General features: G+C 44.0%; 3 protein-coding genes across 3 annotated transcripts; 2 read left to right on the forward strand and 1 right to left on the reverse strand.

Moving 5' to 3' along the window:
- Positions 1 to 1,226: 1,226 nt before the first annotated feature.
- Positions 1,227 to 3,756, forward strand: ved (ventrally expressed dharma/bozozok antagonist). Its single transcript, XM_035762087.1, has 3 exons — positions 1,227 to 1,455; positions 1,763 to 2,043; positions 3,092 to 3,756. The coding sequence occupies exons 1-3, from the start codon at positions 1,227 to 1,229 to the stop codon at positions 3,449 to 3,451; spliced, it is 870 nt and encodes a 289-aa protein (XP_035617980.1). The 3' UTR covers positions 3,452 to 3,756.
- A 944-nt stretch (positions 3,757 to 4,700) lies between these two features.
- LOC118375505 (histone H2A.V) lies at positions 4,701 to 7,017 on the reverse strand. The gene is made up of 5 exons (XM_035762088.2): positions 6,858 to 7,017; positions 5,941 to 6,018; positions 5,645 to 5,758; positions 5,379 to 5,508; positions 4,701 to 5,225 (listed from the first exon to the last, which is right to left on the reverse strand). The coding sequence occupies exons 1-5, from the start codon at positions 6,858 to 6,860 to the stop codon at positions 5,164 to 5,166; spliced, it is 387 nt and encodes a 128-aa protein (XP_035617981.1). The 5' UTR covers positions 6,861 to 7,017; the 3' UTR covers positions 4,701 to 5,163.
- A 2,997-nt stretch (positions 7,018 to 10,014) lies between these two features.
- On the forward strand, positions 10,015 to 12,764 carry purbb (purine-rich element binding protein Bb). Its single transcript, XM_035762085.2, has one exon. The coding sequence runs from the start codon at positions 10,030 to 10,032 to the stop codon at positions 11,104 to 11,106; it is 1,077 nt and encodes a 358-aa protein (XP_035617978.2). The 5' UTR covers positions 10,015 to 10,029; the 3' UTR covers positions 11,107 to 12,764.
- The last annotated feature ends 2,959 nt before the right edge of the window (positions 12,765 to 15,723 follow it).

The following is a 15,723-nucleotide window of genomic DNA, read 5'->3' on the forward strand; positions in this document are numbered from 1 at the left end:
CATCAGCAGGTCATGGAATGTATGAAGTTGTAATTTGATATGATGAGATATACAATGATGGGTGTTATTGGATCAGTTAATCATATGAATAAATATAGTGAAATATTATATTTTTATTCCATGGGTGGAGCTGAGTAGCAGGAGGAAATGCTTCAGTGTTAAAGGAATAGTTCACCAAATTTAAAAAATTAAATATTTTTCTTATTCTGCTTAATGGAAAGATATGACAGCAATGCATGCTTTGGTTTAGTTTCCCTGCTTTCAGGTTAAGGAAACCAATGCGTAATTGTGTTATTTGGGTGAGCTGTCTCTGATAAGAATACAATATGTTATTTAAGAATACATGTACTGGATGATTTAGCTCCCGAATGGCGCAGCAGTCTAAGCCACTGCATCTCAGTGCTACAGGTGTCAATACAGACCCTGGTTCAATCCCTGGTATCACAACCGGACGTGATCGGGAGTCCCATAGGGTGGCTCACAATTTGCCCAGCGTTGTCTGGGTTAGGATAGGGTTAGGATAGGGTTAGGATAGGGTTTGGCAGGTGCAGGGGTAGGCCATTATTATAAATAAGAATTTGTTCTTAACTGACTTGCCAGGTTAAGTAAAATAAAAATGAAATAATGAGCCATTGCTCTCACACACACTCATAGGGCTGTATTGGGAAGGGAATTGAGGACAGTACGAATGGGATGGTGTGTGTGTGTGTGTGTGTGTGTGTGTGTGTGTGTGTGTGTGTGTGTGTGTGTGTGTGTGTGTGTGTGTGTGTAGGAAAACTTTCCAGACTCACTGGAGCCAGCGGGTAATGGTCTCATCTCATTCAGGTTGATTGAGATGTCTTAATTACTGCAGTTGTGAAAACTGAAGGAGGAAGGGGAGGATGTTCTTTGATCCTTAGCTGAGTGAGTTGTAAATTAGGAGGAATTCCCTGGATAAATACTGACTCTACTCCTGAGATCATTACTCCATTTACCAGGACACTGACCCGCTGAGAGAGAACACACAGTCTTCACTGGATTTACCCAGCTTTGAGAAAAGGTTGTTTGCATTTCTGGGACCCAAAGGATAATATTAGATTATATTTCTCCAAAAGGACAGTTTTTCCGCCCAAACAACGGGACTTTTGCTGGATTTTGATTTATTTTGTTGGATATCTCCATCGTACACCATGAGGGGACATTTCTCCATCGAGTGGCTTGCCCAAAGTAGCCAGGCATTAGGAAGCATGAGACCCTCGCCCCTCCCCTCTTCCTGGTCCTCTGTTGGACCCAACAGCACCTCTGTGACCCAACCTGAGAGCCTGCCTGGGTTCTACTGCCGACCGAGACCCGAGAATCAGGAGAACCAGGCAAGGAGAGGACAGAGGCTCAACCCATTCAGCTATCCCTGCCTGGCAGGCCCTGAGATGTATACACATACCAAGAGGAGTAGCCCCCTCCACCACAACAACCAAGGTAGGTTCACTTTTCCTCAAATGAACTCACCTCAGGATCTGCGCTTAGATGGGGAGCATACATTAATTTAAATAGTGTCTTGTTGTTTTGGGGTGTGTTTTAAGCTGTGTATTGGAGGAATTAATTGACTTTAATTGATTAATTAATTGATAGAGAATTCATAAGTAATAGCTACATCTGATTTAGCTCTTAAAGTGCTGATAGCTCCATAGTTAGGACGCACCTCAGAGACATGAACCACTATGATATGACATATGGATGGATTTGAAATCTAACTTCTCTCCATTTCTACCCTCTCTCTCCTCAGAAGTGGCTGAGACTGGCTTCATCAGTAGAACAGAGGAGGGAACGTCAGGGTACGAGAGCGAAGGCGGGCGATCCCTCTCCCCCACCACCCCCCCGGACGGCACCTTCACCTCTCCCTCCTTGTCTCCCATCTCTCTCTCTCTTCCTACAGGGAGGCGGCCACGTACAGCCTACAAAGCGGAGAAGATCAACAGTCTGGAGACGGCCTTCAAGAGGAACGCCTACCTGGGCACTCAGGACAAGGCCGAGCTCTGCAAGAGACTCAACCTTACAGACAAACAGGTTGCCCCCCCCAAAAAAAAAGGTTGCAATAATCCCTGAGCTGACAAGATAGAAATATGTCGTTCTGCCCCTGAACAAGGCAGTTAGCCCACTGTTCCTAGGCTGTAATTGAAAATAAGAGTTTGTTCTTAACTGACTTGCCTAGTTAAATCAATTACCCTCCAAACCATGGGTAATTTTGTTAGTCACGCCCCACTCAGATATCATATTTAAAACTGCAAACATTTCTCTCTACCCCATGGCAAAATGTGTAGAATTGCAGCAAACCTGCTTTAAAAGTGCAACATTTTAGGGCCTCCCGAGTGGTGCAACAGTCTACAGCACTGCATCGCATTGCTAAAGGCGTTACTACAGATCCGTGTTCGATCCTGGGTTGACTGTAAGTCGCTTTGGATAAAAGCGTCTGCTAAATGGCATATATTATTATTATTATTATTATCATAGCCGGCCGGGATCCCATTCGATCCCATCCCGGCTTACAATTGGCCCTGAGTCCTCCGGGTTAGGGGAGGGTTTGATCGGGGGGGGGGCTTTACTTGGCTCATCAAGCTCTAGCGACACCTTGTGGCGAGCCGGGCACCTGCTAGCTGACCTCAGTCGTCAGTTGAATGGTGTTTCTTCTGACATTGGTGTGGCTGGCTTCCAGGTTAAGAGGGCGGGTGTTAAGAAGCGCGGGTTTGGTGGGTCATGTTTCGGAGGACGCATGACTCGACCTTCACCTTCCAACCAGTTGGGAGTTGCAGCGATGAGAGAAGATCAAAAAGGGGTTAAAATAAAATAGCAAGAATTTAACTCTAAAACGTAACGTTTTTTTCTCTCCGCTGTCAAGAGGTGGGCCGCTGAAATGTTTTGCCCGCAAGGTAGGGTGGACCCCCTCTCAAATTTCACTTAGGTCCCCCAAAAGGCTAGGACTGCAGGTGTGGGTATGGATGTGCGTATGCAGACCACCTCAAGCCACCTCGGCCCTTAATAATGAGTTCAGATTTTGTGGCCCCATTAATGTTGCCCATCAATCCCTGAACTAACTCTTCTCTCTGTTTTTCCTCAGATCCGTAACTGGTTCCAGAACAGGCGTATGAGGATGAAGAGGATGGTCCAGGATGCTCTGGCCCAAGCCTGCCAAACTAAAGTAACATCTCACCTGCTGCACTACACCGAGCGACAGGCCTACCGCCCAGGCCCCAACCCCACCTACCATCCCCATCACGCAGGAGCCGAGGGGGGCGCTTCCACCCCATACCTCCACAACCAATACAGCTCCTCCATGGCCGGTCCAGCACTGCCCAGCCTCCCTGCCACCCCCATGGACTCTTTATACCAATACGTCAGCCTCCCCGGTCTGGTGATGCCAACTCCAAGGTCTAACCCACTGATGGGGGCCTACCAGCCTCACTCTCACCTGTGTTAGAACTTTTGGATGAAATAGGGTGGTTCTCAATAGTCTGAAGTGATTTTAAGGAAGTGAGATGAGGGTAGAAGCGACTTTAGATTATTGAGATGTATCCCACTACCTTACCAGCTTCTATACTATTCTAATGTATTGGCAACTAAAAAAAGCTACTTAAAGGAGTGGTGAAATTAAGTTTTCCACTCCGGGTAGAGTGCAATAATGAACGTGTTCCTGATTTCTTTTGTATTGTCATACTGTAAGTTCTATTCAAGTATATTAACTTTTAATGAATCTATGTGGCTGCTGTATAAGTGTTCTAAAGAAGTGAGAAATTGTTTTTTTTGTTCTTCAATTTGCATTATAATCAAGATAATCTCTTTTCCTCCACTTGATTTCTATATTTGGAAGCATCGTGAAAAATAAACATAATGCCTGAATATAGACTGGATTTTGTTGTACTGTGATAATGTCTGATTTCAAACACCTCAATATCTCTGACCAGTTTACAAATGGTTGAGGGCCACCTACTGCCTAACAGAGAAGTTGTCATGCTGTGTGGATGTGACTCAGTATGCACCAGCTAACTCACATCTTTAGTTTTTATATTTTGTTGTGTGTATTTTCAATTGAAGGCTCATCTGTAAGAGACTGTGGTCTCAGTATGACTCCCTGATAAAATGTAGATTACATTTAAGAGAGAAGGTCCACACTCATATGTCCTGAATTTTTAAAAATTGATTTCTAAGAAAAAATGTTTCACTAAACTTAGTTTTAGTCCCCCCCACCTCAAATTCATGAGTGCCAAACGACCTTCATTCTCCACGGAATAAAATTAAACATCTAAACTACTATACCTCTAAAGGTAAGAGGCCAAAGCTACATAGAAAATCATTAATCATATTCTGGCTAAAATATGAACACACACGGATAGTTTTTTAAAAAGACTTTATCTTTTGTAGGTATAAAACAAGTTTGTAGCAAAATCCAATCAACTCAAAGTTTTTCAAAACATGACAAGAACTTCAGCATTTGTTGGTCAGTAGCTAGGTTTCCATCCAATTGGCAACAGATTTATGCGAATACTCAAAAATGTAGATAATTAAAATATGCACATTTTTCCATCAGTGGCGTTTCTACCAAACGGACCTTTTACAGATAGAAATGTGTGTGTGATGACAAAAATTGTTGCATTAACTTGCAAATATGCCTACTCTGTGGTTATTGGACAGAAGCATCAAGCTAATCACCATACACTTCCACCACCCTGTGAAGTTCATCATAAAATTTAATCTGTAGCCTAATAAAATGCATGGTTTCTTCTTATCAATATTTGTGCATAAAGGAGTTTTCACTGGCATTTCTCACATCATACATTTTACCAACACAAAAAGATCCCACCATGTCAAACGAACAAATTGTCTATTGGCATTTATAAAATTGTACCGAAAATTCCTGTTTCCATCACTGCTGTCTTGGTTTTTTATATTATGACTTTACTCGCATAAAAACTGTGGATGGAAACGTGGTTATTGCACAAGTTTCTTGTCTGCAAAAAACCCTACCCTAAAACACACCCCTTTAAAACAGTACAAATCAACACATACCTCAAAGACTACACATCTCCCTCGAGAGACTACAACTATGGTTACAAAATTTCCCCCCCAAAAATATGAGAAACAAAATGAACATGGCTGCCCATTCCTTCCTGGTGATGTGGGAGGTCACTTCCTCTATGCAGTCTTCTGTTGGCCCTTCTTTCCAATCAGAGACTTGTGGATGTGAGGGATCACACCTGCAGGAGGGAAAAAAAGGGACATTACGAATGGGTGCTAGTGATACACATTGGTAGGTGAAGAGGTGAGTTTGCCCTACCCCATGTAATATAAAGTGCTTTGAGTTACTGGAAGAACAATACATAAACCCAATTCATTAGTTTACAACTCACCTCCTCCAGCGATGGTAGCCTTGATGAGCGAGTCCAATTCCTCATCTCCGCGGATGGCCAGCTGTAAGTGACGTGGAGTGATACGCTTCACCTTCAGATCCTTGGAGGCGTTCCCTGCCAACTCCAACACCTGAAAGGGAAACAAAAATATGTTCAGTAAGTGTGCGTTAGGGAAGTGTTGGAGCAAAAACCTGCTCTATTGACCTTCGTCAGAGTCCTCAATGAGTCTCCTTTTGGGGGGGGGGGGTTAAATAAAAACATCTCACTTCAGCGGTGAGGTACTCCAAGATGGCGGCGCTGTAGACGGCTGCGGTGGCTCCCACTCTGCCATGGCTGGTGGTCCTGGTTTTCAGGTGTCTGTGGATACGACCCACCGGGAACTACACAAGGAGAAACATACACACAATGAGAAACACTCTAGGCAGAAGATGCCTGTTATGTTATGTAGGATTCACTTGTGACTAATTCAACAGGGAAAGAGACTGATTCACATGTGACCACAGGAAACCAGGGGAAAGAGACATGTGACCACAGAAAACCAGGGGAAAGAGTGGGTACATGCCTGGAGTCCAGCCCTCTGGGAGCGAGAAACAGCCTTTGCCTTAGCTTTACCACTGTCCTTTCCAGCCTTTCCTCCTGCCTGGAAGGGGAGAAACAGAAATTCAGTATATGATACACTTTTTACTTCAACACCTTGTTGAACTGTGGCCAGGATGAAAAAGACTCAATGTAGCGTTGGTGTACAAATAAAGGATTAATACAACTAGCATTTTCTTAATGTTATTTTTGGTTACAACTTCAAGCAACCTGTCATTACAATCACACTTATCCCGCCAATTGGAAGATAATGGACAATTTCCGGTATATAGTTTACCTGTCATTTGATTTATTGAAGATGATTCATTCAAATATTGCAAAAAAAATAATCTAAATATGCATTAAAACGCAGTAAGAATGGTTTTAGCTATCTAAAACGGTAAAATATTGGTATGCTTGTAGCTAGCGTTAGCACAGGTTTTCTTGGCTGCTCGCCAGTAGTATCTCTGCTCGCTAGGCGGATTAGTGATAACCTGGTTTAGCTAGCTAGCTCGGTGGAAACTTGCTACCGTAACGTTAATTCAATATACACAACTCAAACATGCGAATATCTTAAAGTATTAACATAATAAGAACCAGAAAGAGTCAGGGGATAACGTAGCCAGATATTAGATAGTTAAGATGTGTTTGAAATAAGTATGAGAAGCGAGTCCGTTGCGAAACAGATGGCGTACTCGCTAAATGTAGATGGCGCTCTTTCGTTAACTAGCTTTCGAGTGTCAATCGACGACGTCCTAACGTTATTTTGCACGCAAGCTTGAATTCGTGAATGCTACTTGCCCGTTTAGCATATCATTTACATTTAATCCAATTTACTATAATATGTCCTATAATACAGAGTGCACACACAGAATGTGCATAAAATAATCAAAAATTCGTTACCATGTCGCCGGTGACTTTTCCCTGTTCTATTTCGAAACGGAGAGAAACAATAAACCACGAAGCAACGCCAAGCGGATGAATGAGGATTCCTCGAGCTTCCAGAGCCAACCAATAGCTTTTCTGCTTGCTGGTTCGAACGGTCTCTTCAACCAATTGCAATCGTGTTTATACAGTGTTTACTCATTCCTGCAACTGTATTGGACGTTTTGGGATAGTAGAAAACACTAGAGAAATACTACGGCATTTATAATTCACTGAAGGTACGGTCACACAAGTAGGTCCTACATGCAGATTAAGATGAAATACCAAAAATTCTGTGACATGAACACATTTAAACTACATAATCCATGTAATTGAGTTGATATATTAATTTTTTTCCCGGTGAGATTCAGAATGATCATTCAGATAGAACGAATGAGTAGCTACATTTGTACTTAGGTTTTTTAATACATGAATAATGATGGGATAAATATTGTGCTTTTCCATGTGCTCAGAGCGTTACATTGTATTAGGAAAAACTCCTCTCATCCACCACACTACCATTAACTCTGACGTACCTGAATCCCATGTCACTCTGTTCACCATCTCTCACTTGATCAACGTTGTTGCTGCCAGACCCGGGTAAAATACATGAGTGCTGTGATTTAGTTTGGCTGGCACAATCGAAGCAATAAAAAATGCCCCAAAAGTGCAAACTCCAAACTAGTAAGTGATGTGCCCCTCAACTAACCTAGCCTGCTTTACAGTATTTGACCAATGTTACCTGCCAGTAGATTCAAAACCCTGTACCAGTGGACATTGATATTTGCAACCTATGTAGTAGGTGAGCAGGCTAGGCACTGTGTTGGCTGCTGCCCTTCCTCCTGGGGTGTATTCAAAAGGATGCAAATGTACAAATAGTTAAAATATAAATGTAGTATATTGGACCAATGTTTGTATTGATATTGTCTTGTTAGGATTTAGGTTAAACCTTGTTTTACAAAGAAGTAAATAAAACATGTAATGTAAAGCCTAGACTGTGGCTTTAATAAGTATTTACTCTAATCTTATCAAATTGACAGAGAGAAGCATGTCTGTATTCTACTATCTGCACTTTATGTTGTGTTATGCTCTCTTGGGAAACCCTCTGGCTCGCCCATCTTCCTTGTGAGAGAAGCCCATCCCAGTCAGGCCTCCTTAGGGGTGGAGTGAGTCTCCCCTGCTGCCAGTGCTGCTGTGTTTGGAACTGGACTGGACTGATGGGCATTACAAATAAATTAATCTCCTCCTACACAGGAGATTAAATATCAATGTGGTTTGTGCACCCCCATAAGTGCCGCTGTCAAGAATATGTCAGGCACCCCAATATTCAATGTGTAATTTGTACCCATGGCTTACATGATAAAAGGTGAAATATAATGGGATAAAACATCAGTATGGGTGTTACCTGCCTGCTGGATGTACACTGAGTGTACAAAACATTAGGAACACCTTCCTAATATTGAATTGCACCCCCTTTTGCCCTCAGAACAGCCTCAATTCGTTGGAGCGTGGACTCTACAAGGTGACTTCAATGCTTCACACAGTTGTGTCAAGTTGGCTGGATGTCCTTTAGGTGTTGGACCATTCTTGATACACACAGGAAGCTGTTGAGTGTGAAAAACCCAACAGCGTTACAGTTCTTAACACACTCAAACCGGTACGCCTAGCTCCTACTACCATACCCTGTTCAAAGACACTTAAATATTTTGTCTTGACTATTAACCCTCTGAATAGCATGCATACATTATCACGCTCAATTGTCTCTAGGCTTAAAAATCCTTCTTTCACCTGTCTCTTCCCCTACATTTACACTGAATTAAGTGGATTTAACAAGTGACATCAATAAGGGAGCACATTTTTCACCTGCATTCACCTGGTCAGTTTATGTCATGGACATAGCGGTTCACTCAGTGTATATAAGGTTAATGTAAACGGGGCCTCTTTGCCACATTATCAATATATTGTAGCGTGCTTGTTTTGGAACCAGAGTTAAAAAAAAAAAATCCAGATCAAAATTACGCTTTGTTGTCTCAACCCAGTTACCCCATTCGATTTAGTTCCCCCTTCCTTTTAGAAAATATTTAGACCAAATTTAATGGGATCATATAACATGATCTTTGTTGTAGCATATGATGTGCTATGTTATGGTTTGATTCTGTTTTTGTCTTTTAAACTACATTAAAGAAACAACGAGGGATCACATCTGAGGGAGAAACAGAATTTAACTCGTGTTTTTATCTGGATGAAATGTTTTGAAAAACTGGGCACTGGGTTCGAGTCTTAACCAATCCACCACTGAATTCCCTACACTGGTGTCAGAAGTGAGATAGTGGAGGAGGGATATATAGTGTAGTGATCTTTGGTGCTTGCCTCTGAATCAGAGACCCATGTTCAAGTCCAGTGTACAACCCCTCTGAATTTGCTACAGTACTAGCTGACTGACCATGGGTTGATTGTTTGATTGGTGGCAGGTAGTCTAGCGGTTAAGAGAGTTTAACCAGTAACCAAAAGGTTGCTTGTTTGAATCCCGATCCGACTAAGTGAAAACATCTGCCGATGTGACCTTGAGCAAGGCACTTAACCCTAATTGCTCTGGATAAAAGCTCTGCTAAATGACAAAAAATGTTTTATAATAGTATGGGCACCACTGTGGTGGAATTAATAGCAACATTCATATCTGGATGACAGGGAAAATATTAGGAGTTAGATGGTTAAATATTTTTTGTACCAATGCTTAGGTTTATGAAAATGTACAAGGTAAAATGTATTAATCTCAGTGTAAATGGCTGGTCTTTTGTGACATTGTCAAATGATTGTCACTGTATAGTATAAGTGTAACAATTGATATGGAATTGCTTTTATTACTGCTTTTGTCTGTAGTATTCCACCAGTCTATAATTTCACGTTTGCCCAGTTTTGCCTTAAATACCATAGCAACTGCACAGAAAAGGATCAGCTATAATTTATTGGAACTTCATAGTAAAAATGATTGTAAAAATGTTGGCCCGTTGATTGGACAGTGGTGTGGTCGTGATCCCGGTGTCCAGTAGGGTAAAAGCTCCACGAGAATTACGTCAACAGAACCTACATCTGAACCAATTACATGTTACAAGGTTAAGATGGAAGCGTGATTGGCAGCGGAAATCGACCAATGAGGGAAAGAGAATTCGTTGAACCTGGAGTGATTGGCAGACCCAAGGCCAATGCGGGAGCGCTTGGGGCGGGTTTTGGTGATGACCATGAAGGGGGTGTGCAAGCCGAGAGGGAGATACGCAGGAGAGGGAGAAGCTGGCTGGCGGTGCTGAAGATGGCGGATGGTGACAGTGGGAGCGAGCGCGGCGGTGGCAGCAGCGGAGGAGGAGGTGGAGGAGGTGGAGGAGGTGGTGGAAGCGGGTTCCAGCACTCCCAGAGAGAGCAGGAGACCCAGGAGCTGGCGTCCAAGCGACTGGATATCCAGAACAAGCGCTTCTACCTGGACGTCAAGCAAAACAACAAGGGCAGGTTCATCAAAATCGCCGAGGTCGGGGCCGGGGGCTCCAAAAGTCGCCTGACCCTGTCCATGTCAGTTGCGGCGGAGTTTCGTGACTACCTGGGGGATTTCATAGAGCACTACGCCCAACTGGGGCCTAGCAGCCCGGAGCAGATCGCCCAGTCCTCGGTCGGAGAGGACGGCGGGCCCAGGCGAGCCCTGAAGAGCGAGTTCTTGGTCCGTGAGAACCGTAAATACTACCTCGATCTGAAGGAGAACCAGCGGGGGAGGTTCCTGCGGATCCGACAGACCGTAAACCGAGGGCCCGGGTTCGGAGTAGGGGGGCCCGGAGGAGGTATGCAGGCCGGGCAGACCATAGCCCTTCCGGCCCAAGGCTTAATAGAGTTTAGAGACGCCCTTGCCAAGCATATAGATGATTACGGTGGAGACGACGAAGAGTTGGCGGGTGGAACCGCAGCTGGGGCCTATGGGGAGCTTCCCGAGGGCACATCCATCATGGTGGACTCTAAACGGTTCTTTTTCGACGTCGGGTCCAACAAATACGGCGTGTTCCTGCGAGTGAGCGAGGTCAAACCGAGCTACAGGAACTCTATCACCATCCCGTTCAAAGCGTGGGGGAAGTTCGGAGGAGCTTTCAGCCGCTATGCGGAGGAGATGAAAGAGATCCAGGAGCGACAGCGGGATAAAATTTACGAGAGGAGAGAGGAGTCGGAGGGAGAGGAGGTGGATGACGACTGAGTAGTTGAAACTGCTTATATAGTTCAGTTCACACAGTAAGATCAGCAATAGATATGTGGCAGAAATGACAGATTTAAGTGCATGAAGAATCGAACTTTAATACTAGAAAATATCGTGGCGTTAAAAAGTAAATTTGACACGAACTATTGATGTATTTAACACCTGGAGTTTGTTTTATGAGGGTTATATGGGGTGTGAAGTAAAACAAAAAGTTAAAGTTATGGGACTAGCATAGTAGTGTGTAAATGAGACTTTTCTCATGGATTTAAAAAGATTGCAATTGTGTTTTGTAGAAAAAGAAATATACCTAAAACCAGCAACGTGGTTTTCATAACAATTTAAGAAGCCAATGACATCTTTATAATAAATGTTTCCTTTCAAATATAGATATATATTTAAAAGAGTAAGGAGTGTACCTTGACCCCATTGATTTAGCTATTTCCATTTCTCAGTGTAAGGAGATAACCAGCATCCATTGTATTCCCATTCTAGGTCTCTCCTATGTGGGCAGTGTGTGTGGGATCCTTACAAGTTAGTGAAAGTAGTAGGAAGGAATGTCTAGAATGCTGCCTGCTGTCATTTCGTGGAGGTTTATATTTAGTTTGTTAACCGATAGAGATAGCTATATAACACAGGCAGGCCCCTTAACAGACGATTATGATGAGAAACGTTAGAGAGAACTATATCTGCAGGCCTATCTAAAGGCCTCAGAGACTAAATTGGAGCTGTGTGCTAATGTAGTTAGCTCACAGTATCACGTCACTCTCCAAGCAAATAGACCTAAACACGAAGTGATTTTAAAAAAATTACATAAATGCCAGGCAATATTTACAAAGTCTGTTTCCTCTGACTTAATGGGTTTGAAAGTAATCTGTAAGTCTCTGTAAGAGTGGAGCAGTGTGTCTCCTCAGTCCTCACGCAATGTGACCTGGTGTCGATAGATTGACAGGCCTGTTAACCAATCGGCAACCAGGAAGGACAGTATCTTCCTGCTGTATGAGTCCCATGGGAGCCTGCCCTCTCAGCATTGACACACGGATGGGACCCCCACTTATACACACACACACACACACACACACACACACACACACACACACACACACACACACACACTGCGGGAGCCTTGTGAGCAGGCCAATGCAAGTGATCACTGGGTGAAACCCAGAGCTACTACTACTACTGTCACCCAGCCAGCCAGGCTGTGTGGGGCATCAATGATAACATACCACCAGTTCCTCTGCTCAGGCCCAGCCAGGAGAGACCACACACACACTGTGTCTCAGAGCCCAGGCCTCAGCACCGCCACACCACTAACATCACACTACGCCACTGGACAGTAACGTATGGATGGATGGATGGTTTCCTTTTTATTTCGAAAGAGAACTATATTGAAAGAATATTATACGTACGTATAAAAGAGAAGATACTGAACAAACCAGCATACAATATTTTTTAAATACCTTAAAAAGAAAAGGAAAATGTATATGAATTATATAGCCTAAGTATTTCATGAAACATAGCTGGGATGTGAGTAAATAGTCCATGATGTTGTTTTCTTTTAGCTTTTTCTTTATTTTCACTTTCATTTTCTTTTGTTGGGTTTCTCCCAGAGAGTGAAAGAAATAACACTTCTGTGATTAAAAAGAATATAAATGCAATAGATATTGTGATTGTTACTTCAGAAAATCCCCTTCTCTCCCTCTCTCTCCTCACTCCAACAACCAGCAGCTGCTGAAAGGTACTTCATAGTTCTCCATTTTAACTTTCTCTTCTTAGGTTTTAAAGGTCCTACTACAATCAGTGAAAAGAATTATAGTCCCAGATATTCTCTGTTGCTTGTAGTTGTTCCCAAATAAACATGTAGAACCACAGACAGTTGATCTGAGTTGGGGGAAAACGACCCAACGCATCGTCAATGTCTAGGAGCCTTTATATGACACATTCTCAACTCCAAGCTTGAAGGTGCCTTCTGTTTGACTTATGCCATATTCTCCTTTAACTTTGTTGCCAGTACCATCAAGGCAATTAGGTGTTTTTGTAATTGAAAACGACTACTAAATAGTGTGCTATAAGTACATGAGAAGGCAAACTCAAAGCACTGATGGACATTCGGAGCGCAGTTAGGTATATAAAATGCGTAGTGAACCAATTGCTTTCTGACACTAAGAATGTGTGGTGTTGGATTCTTTGCCACTTTGTTGTTGCACTTTAAGATCGTAAACACGATGTCATATTATTTCTTAGACTCAGCCAGTTTAGGGGGGGTGGGGGGCTCTGGGGGAGTCTCCAGTATTCTCCCCAGCACAATCTCAGCGACACGGCAGCTGTCGTAAACATGTGCTCTGCTGTTGCAACATATCAAGACCCTCTCTTCATCAGTCAATAAAGTAGCTCTTTATTTAGGAAAACAGCCTATCTTGCCACACATTTACCTCAACACAACACAAGGTAAATGTCTCAAGCATACAGAAGAAATAGGAGCTAGAAGGCATATCTTTCTGGTTTTGATCTACACATTTGTCACAACTGTTCAAATAAATGAGTGTGTTTGAGATACTCTTATAGGCATATTATAGGCTTATAATATGTCTGCACAGATGATCGGTTCATTATCAACAGCAAAATATCTGTTGATTTGTATAATCTGTTTATCTGGAACAAGTGGCTCCATCAGACCAAATTAAACTAGGGGTAACGTGTTTGAGGTACCATAGAAGTTGTCCTTAACCATATGTCTCGCAGATTACTTTACCCCCAATCCCAACCTTAACCATTTTGGGGGTTGAAAATATATCTGACCCTATATCTGAGGTTAGGGGTAACATCTACCTACATATGTGGATTGGTGAAAGCACGTGCCATGCGAAGCAGCAGGAAGACTACTGTAGGCGTAACCTGACTCCTCATCTGCAGTGGTCTCTTTCTCTGTTCTCTGGGCCTATCAGGTCTCTCGCCCTCTTTCTACCTCCTCTTTACTCTCTTTCCCTCTCTCTCGCTCTCTCTCCCTCTCCCACTCTCTCTCTTTCCCTCTCTCTCTCTCCGTCTCCCGCTCTCTTTCCCTCTCTCTCTCCCTCTCCCGCTCTCTTTCCCTCTCTCTCTCCCTCTCCCACTCTCTCTCTTTCGCTCTCTTTCCCTCTCCCTCTCCCGCTCTCTCTCTTTCCCTCTCTCTCTCTCTCCCTCTCCCGCTCTCTCTCTCTTTCCCTCTCTCTCTCTCCCTCTCTCTTTCCCTCTCCCGCTCTCTCTCTTTCCCTCTCTTTCTCTCTCTCTCCCTCTCCCGCTCTCTCCTTCCTTTCTCTCTCTCTCTCCCTCTCCCGCTCTCTCTCTTTCCCTCTCTCTCTCTCCCTCTCTCTCTCCCTCTCCCGCTCTCTCTTTCTCTCTTTCTCTCTCTCTCCCTCTCTCTCTCCCTCTCCCGCTCTCTCTCCTTCCTTCCCTCTCTCTCTCCCTCTCCCGCTCTCTCTCTTTCCCTCTCTTTCTCTCTCCCTCTCCCGCTCTCTCTCTCCTTCCCTCTCTCTCTCTCTCTCTCTCTCTCTGTCTCTCTCTCTCTCTCTCTCCCTCTCCCGCTCTCTCTCTCCCTTTATTTCTTTCTTTCTTTCTGTAAATCTGGAGTGAGGACAGCCGTGTGTGTGTGTTTGTGTGTGTGTGTGTGTGTGTGTGCTGACAGGGCAGAGGGTGCTATTTTAATGTTGGAGGCCCGGAAAAGACTAACATTCCTCCTGTCGTGTCTAGGAGTCAGCTGTGCCATTAGATCCTGAGTGCCCCACACACACACACACACACACACACACACGCATGCTCATATACACACATGTACTCACATTCTCACACTCAGGGTTTGATAGTGTTAAAGCCTGTTCACACGCAGTGCACAAACCCAATTACAGACAGACGACAGAATGCACATCCAGAGAGACGGAGCCTGGCCAGACTGGACTAGCACAGATGCTCAGTGTCTCAGATATTACACACACACACACACACACACACACACACACACACACCACACACCACACACACACACACACACACACACACACACACACAGCAATGTATACCTCACCCGGATCATCCTAGCAGACACGTTATTTATGCTACCAATCTTTCTGTCTGGTCTAAGCAGCTGTGATGTGATGGTTAGAGGAGAGGTTCAACATAGTCAACCATTCTGCCTGCCTGCTCTACCGGCTGTTAGTGGTGGGGTGTGATGTGTGTGCTGGTTGTGTAGCAGTTGGTGAGTCACTAATGGAATTGGTGGTGTGTGTATGTCGTTTTAGCAGTCATTGTGTGTCTCCAGGAGGAAGCAGGGTTTGGCCAGTGAATCAACTGAAAGCGTGACACAGCTCTCTCTCTCGCTCTTATACACACACACTCCCCTCCTCTCCCACTCTCTCCTTCACCTCTCCCTCTCTCGCCTTCCTCTTTCCCCTTCTCTCCCACTCTCCTGCCTCTTCTCCCCTCCTCTCCCTCTCTCTCCACCCTCTCTCCCCTCCTCTTCCTCTCTCTCCCCCTCTTCTCACTTCCTCTAACTCTATCTCCTCCCTCTTCTCCCCTCCTCTTTCTCTCTCTCCTCCCTCTTCCCCTCCTCTTCCTCTCTTCTCCCCTCTTCCTCACTCTCCTGCC

This window comes from Oncorhynchus keta, chromosome 9 (assembly GCF_023373465.1).
Source record: "Oncorhynchus keta strain PuntledgeMale-10-30-2019 chromosome 9, Oket_V2, whole genome shotgun sequence".
NCBI classification, from domain to species: domain Eukaryota; kingdom Metazoa; phylum Chordata; class Actinopteri; order Salmoniformes; family Salmonidae; genus Oncorhynchus; species Oncorhynchus keta.